At 36.9% G+C, this 21823-nt stretch overlaps 1 protein-coding gene across 1 annotated transcript in view; it reads right to left on the bottom strand.

Annotated features, from left to right (window-relative positions):
* Positions 1-21823, bottom strand: part of LOC104467333 (tyrosine-protein kinase Fer-like) — a 60804-nt gene that overhangs the window by 4974 nt on the left and 34007 nt on the right. Inside the window, exon 6 of the mRNA XM_010081073.1 lies at positions 3017-3171. Coding sequence (XP_010079375.1) covers positions 3017-3171 — 155 coding nt within the window. The remainder of the gene's footprint in view (positions 1-3016; positions 3172-21823) is intronic.

The following is a 21823-nucleotide window of genomic DNA, read 5'->3' on the forward strand; positions in this document are numbered from 1 at the left end:
GAAGAACAGATACACCCAATCAGTTAAAGAAAAAGAAAAAAAAAATCTGGTCTGCTGGTTCCATTATCTTCAACTATACTTCAGAGATAGCAAAACAGGTAAATAGATATTGAATTGATATTGATATAGATACTGATAGAATTGATACATAATTTAACTCCAAACACATTTGTGTAATGAAAGCTTTATATTATGGAGGAAGGAGAAATCTTGGAGCAGATATTTCTATTGTCCCTGATGGATTCACATTAAGAAGGATGGATTCACATCAGAAAATTAAGGCTCCTAGCCCTTTGAAGCAAGATCTGTGAAAATGTTACCTTAAAAAATGCATTTTCAGCATTACTTTCAATATTTTTCATGACTGTTTTTCTTTGTTCCATACTATTACATTGCATATATGTGTGCTTATTCTTTAAAATATACACATGTATTGCTTGTTCATCTCTAATCATTAAACAAACCAAGTTATACCACTTTGGACTACAAAAAAGGAAAATATGTGTAAATTAGAGCGACAGTGATACGACAACTGATCTGACGTCAGAAAGTTCAGTTTAGTGTTAAACCAAGTATCACTTCTAACTGCCCTACATTAGCTTGGGTGCCTTGTAGATGGCAGTTATGGACAACCACTATGTTCTTTGTATTTAGATTAGTTTTCTTGTCTATGTACCATCTCTCTTCTGAGTTTGGCATCCAGTAGTTTAACACTTTTCATTGAAATCATTCAGTAGATACAAGACAGACGATGAGTTTTTTTTAAAGAAAGTATCAATTCTGCACAAGAAATTATCTTTTCCGCTATGACATTATTTGGGGAAAGAAAAGGCCTGTTCGTTTACCAAAAAAACCCTCCACACAGTAATTTATTAACATGACAAACAACTCAAAATGTTGTACATACATATTAAACGTGGATTAATTTTGAGAGAACAGGAAGAAAAAATGTACCCTATGCTTGGCCTAAATATGTAATTCTATTATGAGCTTTTCAAACACTTTTTTTTCTACTTGCCGGATGTGATGGAAATCATATAGCTCCAAGCAAAAATAATGGTATTGAATAGCACTGAACAGCACCCACTGAACCAAAGGTTCAATATCCGACAAGCTCCAGTGGCTTCAGGGTTTTGCTTATGACTTCAGAAACAACTCCCTAACCACTCCATTTGCCCTAATCAGGCTTCTAGACTTCATAGTTTGTGTTTTGTTCATTTAGAATCTTTTTGTAACTGCTCTTAATTTGACATATACAGTGAATCCAGAAGTGACTAAAAAATTAACTCGTTATGTAGTTTCTTAAGCATTGTATCAATCATTGTATCCCTCATTTTCTTCCAACCCTTAAATCTTGCCATTAGCAACCGACACAGACAGTGCTTGCCAACTAGTTTTGAAATATTGCAGATTTAGTTCTGTTTCACTCTGATATCCTTAAATATCTTCAGCCTTACCTACACAAATTAATGCAATACTTATGACCATTTTATTAGGACGGTAAACAGTAAAACACAAACCAATTGTTTTTACTCACATTTTTCAAGGGAGTGGAAAAAAGATCCTTCAGAAACACACAGAAACCTTCTACGACATTTTGGAAGTTGAATATTAGACTGCTGAGCACATTAACAAATGTTTGAGAGAGCTTATTTTCCAAACACTACAGAAAATCAGTTAAAGCTGCTTGAGTACGTATGCATTTTAGGAAACACAAAAGAACTAGATGTTAATCAACTATGCTCTCCTTGACTGTACTATGCACAAAAAAAGACTCAAAATTACACAATGAAGGTGGTGTGACAAGAGCCTGTTGCCTGCTTAATGTAGGCCACTGGAAGCATATGGCTATGAAGGGTAGGCTTCCACTATATATCAAATAAACTGTATGCATTTCTGAAATAACAGAAATAAAGATTCAAAACTTCTTTTATGGTGGAACAAAAACCCAAAGTAGAAAAGTGTGTTCCCCAGGGAACACTACCAACACCAGTGTCTCTTAGAATAATTCATAATACGGGACCAATTACTGTAACTAAATTTACTACTAGCCTTCCAAAGGGAGGATCTGCTTTATTGTGTTATGGCAACAGTGCTAATGAGAGGAAGCACTCTGCTACCAATCATAAGTCACAAACTTATGATTTCCAATGCATGATTTTAAAAAAAAGCTGTAAAAGATGGCAGAAATATCTATAGACACTTCAAATAAAGAATTGAAAACATTTTTTTTTTTAATTACTCAACTAAAGAACTGGTTGAGAGAACTACATGTCTCCAAAACACGGCATTGTTCATTTAGTATGCTGCTTCTTCACAGCCCATTTTACTTAGGAGAATGTATTTTTCTAGCTTCATATAGCTAAAAAGCTAAATACAGCAACTTCTGTTTCTGTTCTGCAACTATTACCCACATAGTAGGGACCACTTCCCTCCATCAGAAAGAATGGATTTCTTTTTTTTCCAAGATAGTAGCCTAGCAATATATAAAAAACGCAGGTAAAGAAAAGCTGCAGTTAAAAAAAAGTATAAATCAGTGACTGTACTTTTATCCACTGCAATGATTTACCTAACAGACTGTTTCTACTATGGTAACACTTTCTACCATTTCCAAAGAGGTGCTAGAACAATCACTTCCATAAATATGCAGAACTTGCCATTCACTTTGCTAATGATTATGATTTACATGACTGACTAGGTGGTCTACTAGAATGAGTCAGCACTGTAACTAAAGCATTATTTTATCGCTGTGTAATAGCAATGTTGATGTTGCTGCCTTCTTATTTTTGAAGGCAAAACAGTATTTCATATGTTACTTAAATAAGACTAAAATATTGAACTTATTTTAAACATTATTGTTATCAACTTGGCACTAGGAATACGTGCCAAGTATATACTCGAATATACATATATATACTGAAATATTGCACATGGTGTGGTCCTGGTGCTCCTTATGGTACTTTTAATTTTTTTATTTTTTAATTTTTTTTCCAAGAAGATTCAGGTACATCCTTACCATAGTTGAGAGCTTCAGGAGCAGTCCACTTGATAGGAATCTGCTTTAGGCCTGATGATGAGTACACGCCATCATCCTCTTGCCGGGACATTCCAAAATCACTTATTTTCAAAATGTTGCTTTCACCTACCAAGCAGTTCCTTGCAGCGAGGTCTCTAAGTTAGAACAAGAAATAAACCACAATACTTTTACACATTTGAAAGTACTTGAAGCCATTTAAAATGGCTGAGCCCCTCAGCCAAGGTGGTGGCACGTCTCAGTAAACATATTTAAGAAAGGGTAAAAAACAGGATTGAGGGAGAAAAAAAAAAGTGTGAGAAATAATCCTGTAAACACCAAGGTCAGTTAAGAAGTAGGAGGAGGAGGTGCTGGAGATGCTGGAGGTGCTCCAGATGCAGGAGCAGAGGCTCTTCTGCAGCCCTGGGAAGGACCCATGCTGGAGCTGGGGAACAGTGTGAAGAGGAAGGAGCAGCAGAGAGGAGCTGTTACGGACCGACCTCAACCCCCATTCCCCAACCTTCTGTGCCCCTCAGGGGAAAGGAGGTGGAGGAGTCAGGAATGAAGGAGTGAAGGTGATCCTCGGAAGAAGGGGGAAAGGTATTTCAGTTTTCTTATTTCTCAGCATCCAACTCTATTTTAATTGGCAAGAAATTAAATTAAAGTTGAGTCTGTTTTGCTGTAATGGTAATTGATGAGTGATCTCCCTGTCTTTATCTTGAACCACCATCTTTTCTGCCTTATTTCCTCCCGTCCTGTTAAGGAGGTGGAGTGAGAGGGCAGCTGGGTGGGCGTCTGGTAGCCAGCCAAAGTCAACCCACCACACTGCCCTCTGGGGTCACAGCAATAAACCTGCAAATTACGAAATCAGATTTTACGCAAAATTAAATAGAATTTGAAGAAGCGCCCTGAAACATGTTCAAATAGTTATGAAAGACAGAAACCAGAGAACTGGCCCTATCTTATCTGCCCATATCTTAACTGCCCATCTAATCTGAGCATTAGAGCTTCCCTCAAAAATAAAAATCTACTCAGCATAACAGAAAAAGGAATTTTGGCTCAGGATGGATGAGAAGCTCAGAAAATCAACAGCCTTCCTTTCCCTCCTTCCATCTCAAACATGTTTTTTTTTTAGATTAGGAGACAGCCTTTAGTAATACCTGATAAAAGACCTACTGTGGCTTCTCAACAGCATGTATTTGGAATAATAATACATACTAGTAATATATTATTAACATACTACATGTACGTTACATTTAATTCCTTCATGTATTAAAATACTACATGATAAAGTATATATTATTATTCCCATCATGTAATAAAACACAGTAAATTTTTGAAGGGAGAAAAATGTTAAGTAACAGAATTAAATCTATAATGTTAAGAACATCACGGGCAAAGTATTTTTAAACTAAATTTACAATGTTTGTTTTCAGCTTAAATAGCTAATATGTGCTCACAAATGGCTTGTCTTAGATGACTATTCCAGAATAACTACATGAGCTTTAATGTTTTGGATTGGAGCTGTAGCATAGTTTTGAACTGAGAGCTGCAAAACAAAATCAAATTGTTACTGCTTATAGTCAAGTCTGTAAAAAGTATCACCATGAAACTTCAAGAATTTACAGTTTAGGTTTCAATCACACTTCAGTCATTAAGTATGTTCTTGTTTTGCTCTATATAGTCTAGATTTTGTGACAGATGCACACAAGGAGTGGAAAAAGTAATGAGATCATATCTCAAAGAAAATTTACAGAGTTTATTAAAATCATGGACATCTTCCTACTGTAGTTTGACCTAGCATTTAAGCATGTTCTGAATCAGATTAAGATAAAGCTACGTACTGAGTTGTCTTAGGCTTGTTCCTCATACATAAATCTGATTATTAAGGAAAATACAACATAAATAGTACACAGTATGATGCTTGTAAACAAAGATTACACTCAATTCATGTAATTTCTGTCTGTTTTGTGTGTGAGAGTTTTCTTTTTCTTACACAGTCATGTAGAGGAAGTGTTTTTCATCATTACTGAAAATTTACAAAAACACTTCCATGAAAATCAAACTGGTATTTGAAAAAGCTGGTAAAGACTGTGATACTATGTTCAGGATATATGTAAATTAACACTAGATCTTCTGAAAGACCACAGACACACAAAGTCTTTGTTTCATGAAACAGTGGTTTTCAAGCTGTCTACTAGTGGGCAGTAGGTCGCAGAACAATATTATTCAAGCTGCATGCTGCACTCAAATGTCAAGGGAGGAATCAGGGGCCAGTGGTTAGCTAATGGCCCATGACTTGTATGGGTGGACACAACTGTCAAGTACACCATCAATCTTTCCAGGCAAATTCCTTCTTTCTTTTTGTCTCTGTTTGTATGAAATAGAGAAGCATTTTCATTGCCATCATCGACAGAATATCAATAATCTTTTATGAAGTAGCGAGTGCCAAGATATTAAAAACAAGGAAGAAAAGGATGCATCATGACAAAACTTAACTTACTAGTAAAGTTACAAATAGCAAATTAAGTAAATGTAGCAGTGCTGGCTATGAGACTCACAGTATTAATACCTTCTACTTTTAGCTAAAACTCTCCCATTTTTGAAGCTATAATACTACGTATTACTTTTAATACATCATTTGTGTTAATAAGACCTTCTGAGCACTTAGTAAGTTTACTTCTGACTTAAGCAAATTCGTCATGTGTAAGGTAGGCTCCTTCTCTCACTTATTTAGAAAATACTTCAGATGTGAACTTGTCTTTGTCTTTTTCCATCACTTTAGTCATAGTCTTTTTAAAGGGCTTTTGTAATCCCCTGCTCAGGCACGTAGTTTTCTTTCTGCAATTCTTTTGAGGAGCTGGTTCTTGCAGTATATAGAGACCAAGGATGTTTAGCAGATACAGTGATACTTACGATCATGCTAAAGCCTGCTAAAAGATCTGTTACTTTGCACTTTTAATAACTTGCCATTTGATGGGGTGAAACAGTATGAGTACAATTTCATATTCAGTGCTTCAGCCACTTCAGATTCTGCAGTTACATCCATTGTAGATGTATTTTTCACGTTCTTTTTTAGCCTATTCTCTTACTTGTAACTTCTTCACAATATCTATTTTACTAACATTTATTATTTCACTGCTCAGGCTTATAAATTTCCTGAAAGTCAGAGCACCTTGTTAGCATTTCTTCTGTCATTTTACAGCTGTTTCATATCCTCAGTGATTTGTTGCTGAATTTTCCAGATTTCCTTAAATGTATTTGCATGCTTAAAAGCATTTTAAAAAAATTGTTAAACTGAAGGCTATAGGTACATCAAGCTTGTTTTTTGTTTTTTTTTTTTAATTTTGAGGGTTTGGTTAAGATTTTTCAAACAATTTCTTCAATGTTTCTCCTTATGTCAGACAGCCTCCTTTAAAATGATTTTCATATTTTTCAGTCTAGATACAAGAGAAAATTACCAAAAATGCATTTTGGTCAATGTGATTTATTATTCACACTTTATGGCCAGAACCTGAAAAAAAAGGGCATCAAAAAGTATTACTTCTATTGCTTTAAATTAATAACTAACAGCTTTAATTTTCTTCCAGTTTCCATGATTCTAATTCATTTCAATTTGCTGCAGATTAAAGAGCCCTAGTGTCAAGGGCTTATAAAAAAAACCTTTACAGCTTAGCCTTCCATATGAAATACATGCAAACAGGGTTTCATTCAAGTATGTATGATAGATGACATGAGTGAGGGAAAAAACCAAAATGGAAATATATACAGGCTGATGACTGCAAACAACTATGAGGAGTCAGTATTACAGATAACTTCAGTGTTAAATAAATAGTATATCATGACACTTTCTAGATGGCCTTTTTTTTAAAAAAAAAAAAAACCACAAACAAAAATCAGCTATGCTCTACTTGTCTTCTTTCCCCTGAAAAACCAAGTATGTTCTATTTGTTTTCTATCCCTTCTCCTTAATGTTCCCTAAAGCAAATATCCTGAAAAAATACAGATATAATTGCATAGAATTAAGTGACCCTCTCGAGGCATTGGTTTTTTTCCTCATACAGCATTTGCTACTTGTTGCAGTAATTCCATAAAATCAGCATTTATCTTTATCATAGAAAATAAGAAAATGTTCTTTATTTTACATTGTGAAAGCTGTACAAATTGGGCACAAATTACACTTAGCTGCTACAGAACAAGTTCATTAGTAAAAGAAAAGCTGACTCTCACTAATTAATACCAAGATTATATAAGTTCCCAGTGCTAGTAGAAACAATGTGCCTTCCCCCAACTACTAAGGAATAAAAATTAATGTGTAAATTTGAATTTTCATTTTTAAGCACTGCTGTGCAGGCCCTATAAGCACAAACAGGACATTGACTAGGAATCACTAATATGGGTTGAATATGCTGAAACTGCAAGAAGTTGCTCATAAGACTTTTGCTAAAAATGCAACAGCCAGTTAAAGAGGAAGCAGAGGCACTTTCTCGATGCTGGGAGTTGTTACCCACCTGGATTCATGTCTGTCAGTAAAGACAAAAACTTCATAAACTTTTCTCTAAGGACATTCTTTATGCGCCCTCCCCACTTCCTTCCACCACCCCAGAAGAACTACACAGCAAGTAATACCTACTATTTCAATGGAATCACATCAATTAAAGGAAATCAAAACAAGAGAATAAACTCCTCACTACTAAACCAGCAGGACAGACTGCTTCACTGAACTGATTAGCCATTTTATATCCTCTCCCTGGATCATGCAGTTAAAGTACTCTTAGGTGACAAAGGCAAGTAATTAATTAAGGAACAGGATCAGTTTATATCCTCTGCACATTTAATTCAATGAAAATAGTCCATTACCTGATCAAAAAAGAAGGGCAGGCAAGTCTACAAGTGAAACTGTTGTTTTTTCATGGACTATAAGACACTACCTCTCCTTCAAACACTTGAGGTCATTTCCAGTGATTCCAGTCTAAATTCAAAACACTCCTATTTCGGAACCTTCTTGATAGGCATATGCTACTACTTTTGCTATACATGGAGAACACAGCAAACAGTATGTGCCTAATAACAGACTGGGAAAATATTAGAGGGTCAAAGGCACATCTTTCCATGAATTCTATGTTGTCTTCCCCCTCTACACTTTGTTTTACTTATTTCTTTGTATTATTACAGCTATCACATTATGAATACTAATGGAGCAATATTGACTACAATGCTAATAATTTCTCTCAGTTCCTCATATAATGCAAGTCCATCTTCATCTTCACAGACGAACAGTGATAGGAAACCAGAGAAAATACAAGTTAGATGCAGTAGTGATTTCTCCATAATGTCAGGTGTTCTGCATGCTATCCATAGCTTTGGATATTGCTCAGTTCTTCTCAATTATAAAGTGAGTAAATTTTCCCACCTCACAGCATTAGTGCCATTTTCAGATTAAGGACTTAAAAATTTTGCAAAAAGAACTCCAAAGAAAAAAGTAACAAAACAAACCTCATATAATTCATAGCACTAAAACTAGCTTGTCTCTAAAAATGCATTTTTTCCACAGAACCTTTATTTCCTCCGCATGTTAAGAGTAAAATGTATCCTACATTCCAGAAACAGTCTGCATTGCACTGCTCATTCTCGCTGTCATGATAGTTAGGTACAAATATTTGTGTCTTGGGTCAGGGCCACCACCACGTGGTTGCTCCCTCCTGGTAAAATGGGGGAAAGGATAAAAAAAAAAAGAAAAAAAAAAGGCGGAACCTCATGAGTTGACGTAATGACAGATTTTAATAATCCAACAAGAGAAAAAAGGAGAATATAATAATAAGATATAGAATGCAATGAAAACTCTGAGACAATGGAAACCTTCTCACCACCAAGAGCTTCACAAAGACCCCCACCCCTCTCCCAGCTAGCTTCCCCTTATATCCCTGTCATGATGGTGGCTTTTGCTAGATGTGCATCCCAGTGTTTGAAGGTCCCACCACCCATTGCTTTCAGTGTAGTTTTAAGCAGTCCATTGTGTCAGCCAATCTTTCTGGAGGCTGGTGCATGATAGGGAATGTGATACATCCACTCGATGCCGTGCTCTTTGGCCCAGGTGTCTATGAGATTAGATTGTTCCTGAAATGAGTCCCATTGTCCCACTCAATTGTTTTGGGGGTGCCACGCCGCCACAGAACTCGGTTCTCAAGGCCCAGCATAGTATTCCAGGCAGAGGCATGGGGCACAGAGTGTGTTTCCAGCCATCCGGTGGTTGCCTTGACCATTGTAAGCACATAATGCCTACCTTTGTGCGTTTGTGGAATTGTAATGTAATCCATTTGCCACACCTCCCCATATTTATATTTCAGCCATGGTCCTCCATACCAGAGAGGTTTTAACCGCTTGGCTTGCTTGACTGCAGCACAAGTCTCACATTCATGAACAACCTGTGCAACAATGTCCATGGTTAAACCCACCCCTCGGTTGTGAGCCCACCTGTATGTTGCATCTCTTCCTTGATGGCCTGAGACATCATGGGCCCAACGTGCTATAAATAATTCACCTTTATGTTGCCAATCCAAATCCACCTGTGACACTTTAATTTTAGCAGCCTGGTCCACTTGCTGGTTGTTTTGATGTTCCTCGTTTGCTCGACTCTTGGGTACATGGGCACCTACGTGATGCACTTTCACAACCAGGTTTTCTACTCAGGCAGCAATGTCTTGCCACAATGAGGCAGCCCAGATGGGTTTGCCTCTGTGCTGACAGCTGCTCTGCTTCCACTGTTGCAGCCACCCCCATAGGGCATTTGCCACCATCCACGAATCAGTGTAGAGATGGAGCACTGGCCACTTTTTTCGCTCAGCAATATCTAGAGCCAGCTGGATGGCTTTTACCGCTGCAAACTGACTCGATTCGCCTTCCCCTCCAGCAGCTTTTGGAACTCGTCTTGTAGGACTCCACATGGCAGCTTTCCACCTTCGATGTCTCCGTACAAGATGACAGGACCCATCAGTGAACAGGGCACATTGCTTCTCATTACCCGGTAGCTTATTATACAGTGGGGCTTCTTCAGCACGTGTCACCTCCTCCTCTGGTGACATTCCAAAATACTTGCCTTCTGGCCAATTCGTGATCACTTCTAAAATCCCTGGACGACTGGGGCTTCCTATCCGAGCCTGCTGTGTGATGAGTGCGACCCACTTACTCCACGTGGCATCGGTTGTACGATGTGTAGAGGGAACCTTCCCTTTAAACATCCAGCCCAGCACTGGTAGTCAGGGTGCCAGAAGGAGCTGTAATTCAGTGCCAATCACTTCTGAGGCAGCTCGAACCTTCATATGCTGCCAATATCTCCTTTTCAGTTGGAGTGTAGCGACCAACAACATCGCACACAAACCCCCCACCCCTCTCCCGGCTAGCTTCCCCTTATATGCCGGGCATGATGTCAGCATGGTATCGAATATCCCTTTGGCTATGCCCACCTCCCAGCTTCTGTGAAAAATTAACCCTATCCCAGCTGAACCCAGGACAATTTGGCATACTAAGTTAGATACATCATTTAATTATTTTTGTAGAGGAGCAGCAATACTGACTTTAGGACTTCGAACTGAATACTCTCCCCAATATGTTTACGTTTCAAAATCAAACTTCTACTTCTTGACCATGACAAGATCATTTATGCCTCAAAAGGCATAAAGTGTCCCTTTGGAGGTACAAAAATGAAGCACAAATGGTATGTAATGTTATCACTTCTCACAGTTGTAGTTCCGGTCTCCTAATACTTGGTGTTTGGTATAAAGAAATCTAGTTCTTAGAGCTGAATAATGGTGGTAAGTAGTCAATCTCAATTTCCATTAAAAAAGAAACCATTTAAGCTGGATGACTCTGAAGAAGAGACTGTAAATTAGTCTGGAGACAAAAGAGGAATAAAAAGAAACCCAAGCTTCCTAGTTTCTAAATGTTCTGCATTTAAGTGATGCAGTATTTTTAAAAAACCAAGATTTGCAGTACTATATGGGAGAGGGTTGAGCTGATCCAGACTCCTGCTCTGAAGACTGACAAGGTCACTCTGGCATCTTGGAGCCTTCTCACCTGTCTGCTCTGAAAACATTTTTACTAGAAAGGAAGACACAAATGATATGGAACTTACCACCTACAGAGTTAATAGAGGAAAAATAAACAATTGTAAATGTATTGTTTGCAGCCCAGAGACAACTAAAGGGACTACAAAAATTTACTGACACAGTATAAAACTTTTATCTTCTTTGAGTTTTATTCAGGTAAGTTACTATGTGTCCTCCATTCTCCTAGTAGGATAAGGTTTCTGTACCAGTTATTTTAAAAGAGATAAAGATAGGCATAGTAGACAATGAGCAGTTAAAAGAAGTAAAGCAGTAGACTGAAGACAGAAATGAAGCAGTAAATGGATCTATTCCTCCTACCTTTTTCCTATTTCTGAGGTTTTCGTCACAATGCCTGCTTCTGGGAAATAAATGTTCTGATCATCAGCATCTAAATGTTTTTCATCTGCATGGTTTCTCAACTTTTTTTAGAACTTAACAGTTATTGTCTGTATTTTTCTGAACAATTATTTTGATAAACTGCATCATAGTAATTTTAGTCTGCAATAGTCTTTTTTGCATTGATATCCCTGTAGATTTTTATAGCCCATTTTTCCTGTGCACTGCTGATTACATGTAATGTACTGAGCAAAATGTGAGACTTAGGAGTGTCTAATTTTTTTTTTCCATTGTACTTCATTTATATCTTGAAACAAAGGTTTGCAATTCACTTTCTTTTGTGTGCTGACTTATTTCATTTATTTTATTATCCAAGGTGGACCAGAACTTAAGTTTACATTTTGTACCTGAGAAAGTTGCCATGGACTTAATTCACAATCACTGATGTCTTCCATTTCAAAAATCAGTCATACAAGTAGACTGTACTATTCATAGTAAGGCAAATACCATTTTCAAGCAAAAATTTCTACAAGTACAGCATCATTCACAGAAGCAACTAAAATGAAGCACAGCAACAGAGCTTATGATTGTACTAAGAAGCATATTTTTGAGATAATATCATGGCATTATTCAGCCTGTGTGATGACACAAAACTCACTACAATAATGGTCCTTGCCCTTTTATACAAGGAGGACTCTTCAATTTAGTTCTTAATTATGAATTTATTTCTGAATTAATCTCTTCCTTATTCTGTTCTCTAGCATAATGTCAAAATATCATTGATTTCTCTCTACAGAGGAATTAAATATTAGTATAACTTGTTTACAAACTTGATAGCATCTGAAGAGGTAGCCCACATATGGTTAAATATCACACTCACCTGTCCATTACACATCAGCTACTGAAAAGCTTGCATGCTGAATTTAAATAAAATGTCTAAAGCAGGGTAGTTTCTAGCACTGACTTCCTGATTATTAAGTTTTTTAGAAATTAAATTTATAATTTTATTAAACAAAGCCTTCTTCTACTGTTAGTATTATTATGTATTCTCTTAAGTTTAAAAAACAGTTGAAGACTTATAATGAGAAAAGCAGATCACAGAATCACAGGATGTTAGAGATTGGAAGGGACCTCGAACGCTCATCTAGTCCAATCCCCCTGCCGGAGCAGGAACACCTAGATCAGATCACACAGGAACACATCCAGGTGGGCTTTGAATGTCTCCAGAGAAGGAGACTCCTCAACCTCTCTGGGCAGCCTGTTCCAGTGCTCTGTCACCCTCACCATAAAGAAGTTTTTTCTCATATTCAAGTGGAACCTCCTATGTTCCAGTTTGAACCCATTGCCCCTTGTCCTATCACTGTATGATAATGAGATGTAGACAAAAACCACTGCAAGAGCCCAAGGAACCAAGAAATTCACAAGTAAAATTATAATACAAGTTAGTGTTTTCCACATTTCTCATTAGAATAAATTAAACCAGGACAATGCCATAGTATTTCCAGGGCTCTTCAGGTTTCAGTGAAAAAAGGAAATATTTAAAAATCTTTCTCTCCTCACTTCTGAATTAAGTACTTACAGCTGGCGGGTATCAAAGTCCAGCTGAGGCAGGCAACAAGTTTAGGCACTACTGATTTCTCAACAGTTAACACCCTCAGTGTTGTATTCTGGAATAGTTCAAGTTAGCTCTAAATGCATTCCTATCACTTAAACCTGCTTCTGCTCCTACCAGCAGACAGGCATGGATTAAGATGAATGATGAATACGGGCTAAAGTTCATGTTTTTTCAGTAGATAAAGTATTATATAGGCACTAGATCTCAAGACACCTTATTTAATGAAGTTAAAAAATGAAAAGCAAAAAACCAGGGTACAAAGAAATGAAACATCCAGCATAATTAACGTATAAGAGACTGCATATTAGTGAAAAGATAAGGATAAAAACAAAACCAAACAAACAAAATAAATCAGGTCTGATTACAACTCAGGAGGAAAAAGCAGAGCAGAGAAGTAGTAGAATCAAATAGTGCTAGACAAGAGAGTTATGTTACAGTCCTATGCTTTGTGGCTAGAATATGAAAGAAAAAAAAACCTCTTGAGTTTTTAAGAGAAAGTCATAAAAAAAATAACAGAAGAATCAAGCACAATTTTAAGCAATTATTACATTGTGGGCTTTTCTTATTTAGGAAAGGAAAAATTTAAATGGATGGCACAGGTAGTGTATGCTGGCTAAGCAGGCTTCGCAATGGAAACCAGTTTGACAAAGATACATAATAATAGCTTGCTAATTCATAATTTTCTAATTAGAGTAAAAAACATTTTAGAATTTGTATCTTACAATATCTCTCTACTTCTAATAAAAATTGACCAACAAATGATTACTGGCATGTTAAGATATTTTAGTATTCAAAAATAGTCTGTTTTGTAACTGTTATAAAAGCAAAGATCAATGAAAATGAAGATGAGTAGTAATTTACTAATTGTCCTAGACAGATAAGTAAGATTCACAGTTAGCTTACAGAAATATATAAGAAATTTTATGTGGCTAATACACTGTACAGAATTATATATAGAAATTGAAAAGAATAAAATGACCTATTTATTTTCTGTAAATTAACAAGTTAGGAAATACATTGAACCTCTCTCCCCTTTTTGTTGCTATTGCTTAAAATCTACAATAGGTTTTCTCCCCAAAAATAAAACATAAAGGTGAAAGAAAAAACTTTGCACTTTTTTGGTCCCAAGAGAAAGAAGAAAGTGATGGGATTCTGACAATTTGGGTGGGGTACCTGAAGTAGGAAATGTGGAAAAAACATGAGATGACAATGTGCTGATTAAGGATCATTATTACATCTCATATTGATAGCAGCATATGTGACAGAACTGCCACAGCTTTCAGAAGAACTGGAAGAACTCAAATGTACATGCATGTTCATCATGGTAAGATTTTATAGCTGGGAGGAGTCAAGGAATACATGTTAATAAGCCCATGGGCTCTGAGTTCATCACCTACTGAACCCCATCCTTTTTCTCCTATTAAAACTTAATGCTATCTCATGAAGTCATCTGTTACTTAACTAGCAAGACCTGCCTTCAGGTATCCTGGGTCCCAGACACCAGGGAGAAAGTCTGGAGAAAGGAAGACATATGCTTGGTGGAAGAGGATCTGGTCAGGGAACACTTAAGCAAAATGGACTTAAATAAGTCCATGGGCCCTGATGGGATGCACCCATGAGAGCTGAGGGAACTGCCTGATGTCACTGCAAGGCCACTCTCAATAATCTTTCATCCATCGTGGTGACTGGCAGAAGTGTCTGAAGACTCAAGGAAAGTAAACATCCCTTCTGTCTTCAAGAAGGACAAGAAGAATGACCCAGGAACTGCAGGCTGGTCAGCCTCACCTCAATCCCTGGAAAGGTGATGAAGCATCTAATCCTGGAAACCATTTCCAGGTACGTGAAGAAAGTTGTCAGGAGTAGTCAGCATGGATTCACTAAGGGCAAGTGACACTTGACCAACTTGAGAAACTTCTATGATGAAATGACTGGCCTTGTAGATAAGGGGAGAGCAGTGGATATTGTCTACCTTTGTAGCCTAAGTAAGTCTTTCAGTACTGCCTCCTGTCAGATCCTCACAAAGGAGCTGCTGAAATATGGGCTGGATGAATAGATAATGAAGTGGATTGAAAACTGGTTGAATGGCTGGTACCAAAGTGAGCTGATCGGTGGCACAGTGTCTAGTTGGAGGCCAGTAACTACTGGTGTACCACAGTGGTCAAAACTAGTTTCAATCCTGTTTAACAGCTTCATTAACGATCTTGATAATGGGGCAGAGTGCATCCTCTGCAAGCTTGCTATGGATCCTTTCATCAAGCAAAGCAGTAACTTCTTATCAGTTCTTAGTGGTAGCAAATGTTCCTCTACATGGCTTAGGTCTGCTGCATTCTTTTCCAATGTCGAAAGTTTACCTACTCTCGAACAGCAGACTTACAGAAGGAGGTAAGAAATATTTTGCCCTACTGTTGTAACTAACCATCTCTGCAATCTTAACCATGACAAGGTGATTGCAGTAATACAGTATAATCAAAGGTAATCATAATTATTTATAGCTTTGACACAGGAATATGACTTTCTCTTGCTCGTTAATACCATTTTCTACAATTATTCTGTGTATAAACAGCAGAGGTCTCGGGTTTTCCACAGTAAGAGAAAGGAAAACAAACAAAAATGGAAAAAAAAAGTATAGAAGATAAAAGGAAAGGTAGCACCAATGAAAAATCAAGTAAGTACAACTTAAAAGCAGGAAGTCCAGAGTATTATTGTTATTATGAAGCTATTTATAAGGCAAGAAGCAAAAGAAATAATAAATAAATTATTCAGAACAATAACAACTATGAACTGGAAATGACAACATATGTGTTCAGTATTTCTCCACAGGCTTTAAAAGTATGTTAGTGACATTGTGGAATCACAGGAAAAGAAATAACATTCACTACTGCCTCTTAAAGGTAAGAAGAATAAAACCAAGTTCATAGAGGTATGCATCCTAAACTAAAAAGAAAGATAGGTTAGGTAATTTGTAAGGGACGTTATGAAATCTTGTAATGAGTGATTTTTAAATCCTTTATTTCCTTTGTGGAGGACTAAATCCTCCTTTAGGATTTAAATCCTAAATTTTATCTCCTTTGTGTTATCAAGGCAACTATGTCAGCTAGCATTGGAGTTCAAGATAATATGAAAGGTGTATGTATATACAAAACCTCTAAACTCTACTGAAATTAAACAGAACTGAATCATAAACTGAGGAAATCATACAAATTCTTCTTTTTGTTCATCGCAGCACCATCTTTTATGTACAAAAGCATAAACAGTTCCACATCAGTTACCTAATGTGTTAAATGTCTGTGACATTTAGTAAAAAACCAGCAATTTTAATAGGGACCAGAGATAAAATTTTAGACTATTATACCTTACAAGGTAGAAGATGATAGTGCATTCACTTAAAATACTTTTTTTATTTTATTTTTTCCTCTGTAAAAGTTTTAGCTTTTGATCTGTAATGAATTGACAATTGATAAAATTCAAGACTTCCATTGATCCTATGGTTCTATATGCCCACATGAAGTACTTTCTTGATCATTTTCTCATAGATAGTTCTCACTGCAGAAACCGGGCATTTGTCAAAATGACCCAGGTGACTATTGGAACACTGAGACTTCTTTCCGTGGCACACCTTGCAATCTTTTAATTATCTTTTCTTCCATGGTTTTTAAAACTTACAATCCCGTGGTGCGGGTGGGATGCCTAGCTGGAAAGCCCGAGATAACTTCCACTACCTATTGACATTAAAGGAAGCCTTTCCTGACTGCAGCTATCATGCCGCAATCAAAAGATCTGGAGACACATTTCTTGCATTTCTACTTTTTAATTTTACCCTTCTAGCCTTGTTCGGACTTTAAAAGCACATTAATGGTGAAAAGATTTGCCTGCTTCTGGACTCCATTCTGTTTCTTTAAAAAATGTTCAGCTGGAGAACGTGGAATATTTAAGGGAAAGAAGGGTGAAGAGCAGTTGTGTCTGCTGCACTGTAAAGCGTATGGAATAGTCTTTGCAATACACAATTTCCACAGGACTAAATTTTTATATCATTTGGATATCCAAGTCAATTGTAAGTTGGATTGCTTAAACCATTATTAAAGCTGGATTTAATGATGAAAACAAAGCCCTGGGAAGAAACCGACCAGTCTCCAGCTCACTACAGAGAGGAAGTGTGACAAAGATGAGGCTGGAATAATAATGAAGGTGGTACTGTGAGCCAAATCCTCCTATATACAAATAAAAACAAAAAAGTACTTTGTGTATAGTTAAAAACAATGAATGCCTGTTTCTTAATTAGCTATTTCTTGCAAATATGAGGCACCGTATGAAATCTTGGTTCTACTGAAGTTAACTAGCTTAATGAAATTACGATTTAAACTATTTTTTTACGCTGAATTTGTTCTAACATTTGACTATACTTTTTCTGAACTTTGTTTACTTTTTCTAAAAGCAGACAAAGTGTCTTGAAAGAAATTCTGCAAAACTGCCCTGCATAGCAATTAACACAGGGGAGTGACACACAGAAAAGTGGGACCCAAGAATTGTCTTGGTGACAGGACAAAACAAATTCCCTTGTGCCATAAAGAATAAAAATATCCACTTCCTTTAGAAGCACACAGTTGGTGTTTGTCAGCTGCAACCACAGCAGCTAGGGCAACTAGCACCATAAGAAGAGGAACACATTCTCCTAATCTAAATGCTAGTCTCTCCTAACTTGGTTCATGTTTATTTTATGTACCTCTCCCATATGTACACAAATACAGCCTTCAAGTGATAGAATCTTCAGCTTCTGTTTTCAAAATATTTTTATTAGATCAGCCAATAATCAGTCTATTTTACCTTTCTTACTTTTATTCACAATGCAATTTGTTATCTTTATTTGACAGTTTAAATCAAGCACTTTTATCCTTTGCATTTTTGTTATTTAGCTTTCTCTGTCCCTCAGTTTTGTCTACACCTTTTGTTTTTTTTTCTGAGTTACTACTTTATTTACCACTTTCTAATATCAGTTTCCAGAGCTGCATGTTGTGTTTTGTTCAATACATCTCTCGGCTCCCTTAGAGATGGCATATTTTTTCTTTTCGCTACCTATTTCTAGTATGTTGATAACTATAGCAGCTCTTTAAGTATCTCTGCAAAAGAGATATGAGTGATACAATATACTAGATATTAAATTAATTGGTCTTGAATATACGTATCATAATATAAAAGAAGCCTAGGATTAATCAGTGAAGTGAAAGTTGTGTATGTAGTCCAGAATCTTAGGGGAAATACTTGAACAATATTTCAAGGTGGTTTTTAAATATTAAGTCAGTAGCTGCATGTTAGTAACATAGGGGTTTGAATTGTGCCCAGTAGGTACCTCTACATTTGCAAATAATTCAGTGCAAGAGGAGCAGCTACTTAAGTAGCTGGTGCTGAGGCTCCTCAGATTTCCTTTACATGCAGTTGCAGAACTTTACTTGGGATTAGATGTAGTCTGGTTTCACACACCTAACATGGTCCCACACTGCATGCAGTAAAGCTATCGTACAAATTTTGGCTTCCTCAACTGCACGCTTCTTGAGGGGGCACCATTTTGTCCTTTCCCCTATCCCATGCAGATGCCACCAGCACACCAGTGGCACATCAGAGCCCCTGCCATTATTGCTCACAGAAGACTTCCCATTATTTCTGCTCCTCCTCATAGCATTTTTGAATTATGTCATTGCTTCTGATGACTGCCCTACTTTGCAGCTCCAGGTTTAGACAACAACTACTGCAAGGGGCTTAAAACACTGGTAGACGTGAGCTGTGCAGCTTTAAAGAATAGGTTAAAACTACCACAGAAAAACACTACCTTACTGTTGAATCTGAAAGATTACAAAGGACTCTATCAGTTCCTATAAATACTCCCCAAAAGGAAGCTGAAGCACTTCAATTTAATACCTAGTTACTAGTTAAAAAAAGCAACAACTGCCCATTTAAGGAAAAAATGTGTCTTTATATTTGACTTATAAAAATCTTCCATAACTTTTACAGTCTTCTAAGAGTTCTGTCTGACCAACTCTCTCTGAAAGTTACAATACTCTCTTGTGGTAGGAAAGTTGTTTACTTACTTACAAACTTACAAACAACTAGTTTCAATTCACAACTGAAGTCCATCTGTGTTACAGAATAATAATGATATACACAGAGATTAAACAAACTCTTTGAAATTAAAATACATTAATAAATAACCAGCATACAGAAATACATCTGTTACCACAGTAATATTATTTCACACTTGAGTTCACCTAAAATAAGACAATAGCAGCATGGGAGATCGTGTCATCACAATTTTGCCATCTATGATACTCAAAATTTCCATTCAGGAACTTGATGATAATCCCTCATCATTTCAAGCTACAGAGATATGAAACACATATCTATGACTAGTGTTTTACTTCAGCAGTTTTGCTAGCTCCTGTAAGGATTACTTGCAATATAAAAGGCAGGCAAGGGTGATGTCAGTAAAATAAAATCAGGAGGGACCTGGACTTCATTATTCCATTCATGAGCCTGCAAAGAGGATAAGGAACTAGTCCAGGTAATCATGTGCAAGGGAGGATGGTCTGCACAAGCAATAATGGGAAGAAAGGGTGGCTTCCTGGAAGTGAATGAGAAGTCAGGAAGGACTGTGATACCAAACAGGAAGGACAGTCAATCCATTTGGTAGCGAATGGGAATGGAGATGTTTATAATCAATAAAATATTAAGAAGCAATATTCATAGTGGAAAAGTTTTAAAACTCCTTGTTTAAGCATTCGTAAGCTTATTTATCATACTGATCTCCAAAATCCTGCCCAGAAATTACTATAAAAGCAGGAAGCCTTTCGAATCAAGTATTTTTACTTGTTCGGCCATCCTAACTCCTATATATATTTTTTCAATACTGGGACTTGGCCCTTATTTAGAATCATAGATACTCAGTTACCAATCAGAAAAGACGTTACAGAATCATGGAATGGTTAGGGCTGGAAAGGACCTTGGAGATCATCGAGTTCCAACCCCCCTGCCATCGGCAGGGACACCTCCCACTAGACCATGTTGATCAAAGCCTCATCCAGCCTGGGCTTGAACACGCATCCACAGCTTCCCTGGGGAACCTGTGCCAGTGTCTCACCACCCTCACAGTGAAAAATTTCTTTCAAACATCTAACCTAAATCTGCCGTCTTCCGATTTAAATCCATTACCCCTCATCCTGTCACTACATGCCCTTTTAAAATGCCCCTCCCCATCTCTCCTCTAGGCCCCCTTCAGGTACTGGAAGGCTGCTATAAGGTCCCCCCAGAGCCTTCTTTTCTCCAGGCTGAACAACCCCAACCCTCACAGCCTGTCCTCATAGGGGAGGTGCTCCATTGTCTTTGTCGCTCTTCTCTGGACCCGCTTCAACAGCTTCACTGATCTACTTTTGTTTCCCAGAACCTATGAGACTTGATGAAGTATCTGATATCCAGCTTTGCCAGGAGCTTTTTCTGTTAGGCTTGAGTGACTCAGCTTTAATCTGAGAACAACAAAATACTGTACCATTGATTCAATGATTCTTACAGCTCCATGTACCTTGATGATCTCCCTCAATCTTCCGAATCAGTTAACACGCCAATAAGGCTTTCCTCACTGCCTGCTGGCTTGCATAGGGGATTTTGAAATAGCCTTTGACAAAGAGTAAGTCCCTATTTCAATCAATACTTGCAGTGATATGAAAATGTTTCACAAAAACGTATTCTGCCAAATGAGACAGAAAGAGGCCGAGAACTACAGAGCAATGACCAAAAGTGAGAGAACATAACATGCATTTAGCTTACTGTATGTTTTATTTTACTCATTCTCAGCAACTGTGATTCTTACAAGATGCATTAAATATGTTCAGAATCACTTTGTGAGCAGTACCTATTAGAACTGAATTTACCTTTAAACTGAGCTGTACATGCAAAACTTCAGATAAGTTTTTCTCAGCTTTATGAGAAAAATGTCTCGATTCTCAAAGAAAGATCAACAATAAGCTGGAAAACAGCATTTCCTTTGTTATTTGTTATGTAGAAATATATGCATCTATGATCATGCAGAAGTAATATATTTTCTAAAACATGATGTTTTTCAGTTGCATAATCTTTACCTTGTTTCATAAAGGCATGCTAAACCCTGCTTTACATTGTTCCTTCATCTGTTTTTCACTATGTACATGGCCACATACCTATGCTGAATGTAATACTATAGTGATAAAACTACAGCAATGTAAAGCTCAGAGGCACTTCTGAAAAACATCCTGAGGCACTGGGAATGACATCAGAGTAAGGTATATCATTACCAGTACTATCTGAAAAAAAACAACAGTGGATAAACAAAAGAGGTGCAAAACAGTATGTGCATATATATATGTGTGTGTTTAAAAATTAGAAAAGGGAAATATGTTTATTTTCCTCAGGAAAGCAATTTGGTAATTTATTATTAATTATAATTGACATACAGCCTAAGAATTTTTTATTAAAATGAAAGTAGTTTCCTGTCTGAGACAACTGGGATACATTCCTCTTTGGAATGTCAACAATCAGTACCAGGAAGCCAATAAAATATTGAACCAATACATTATATCTTAGTGCAACATTTATTTCCTTTTGTAGAAACACTAATGTGAATTTTCTGCTGTAAGAAATAAAACAGGAAAAGTACTACATCCTAATGAAAAGAAAACAGTGTACACAGAAGCATGCTTTGGCTTTACTAAACAAACATTGACTCACATGCTTTGC

Source organism: Pterocles gutturalis, unplaced genomic scaffold (genome assembly GCF_000699245.1).
Source record: "Pterocles gutturalis isolate BGI_N339 unplaced genomic scaffold, ASM69924v1 scaffold2934, whole genome shotgun sequence".
NCBI lineage: Eukaryota > Metazoa > Chordata > Aves > Pterocliformes > Pteroclidae > Pterocles > Pterocles gutturalis.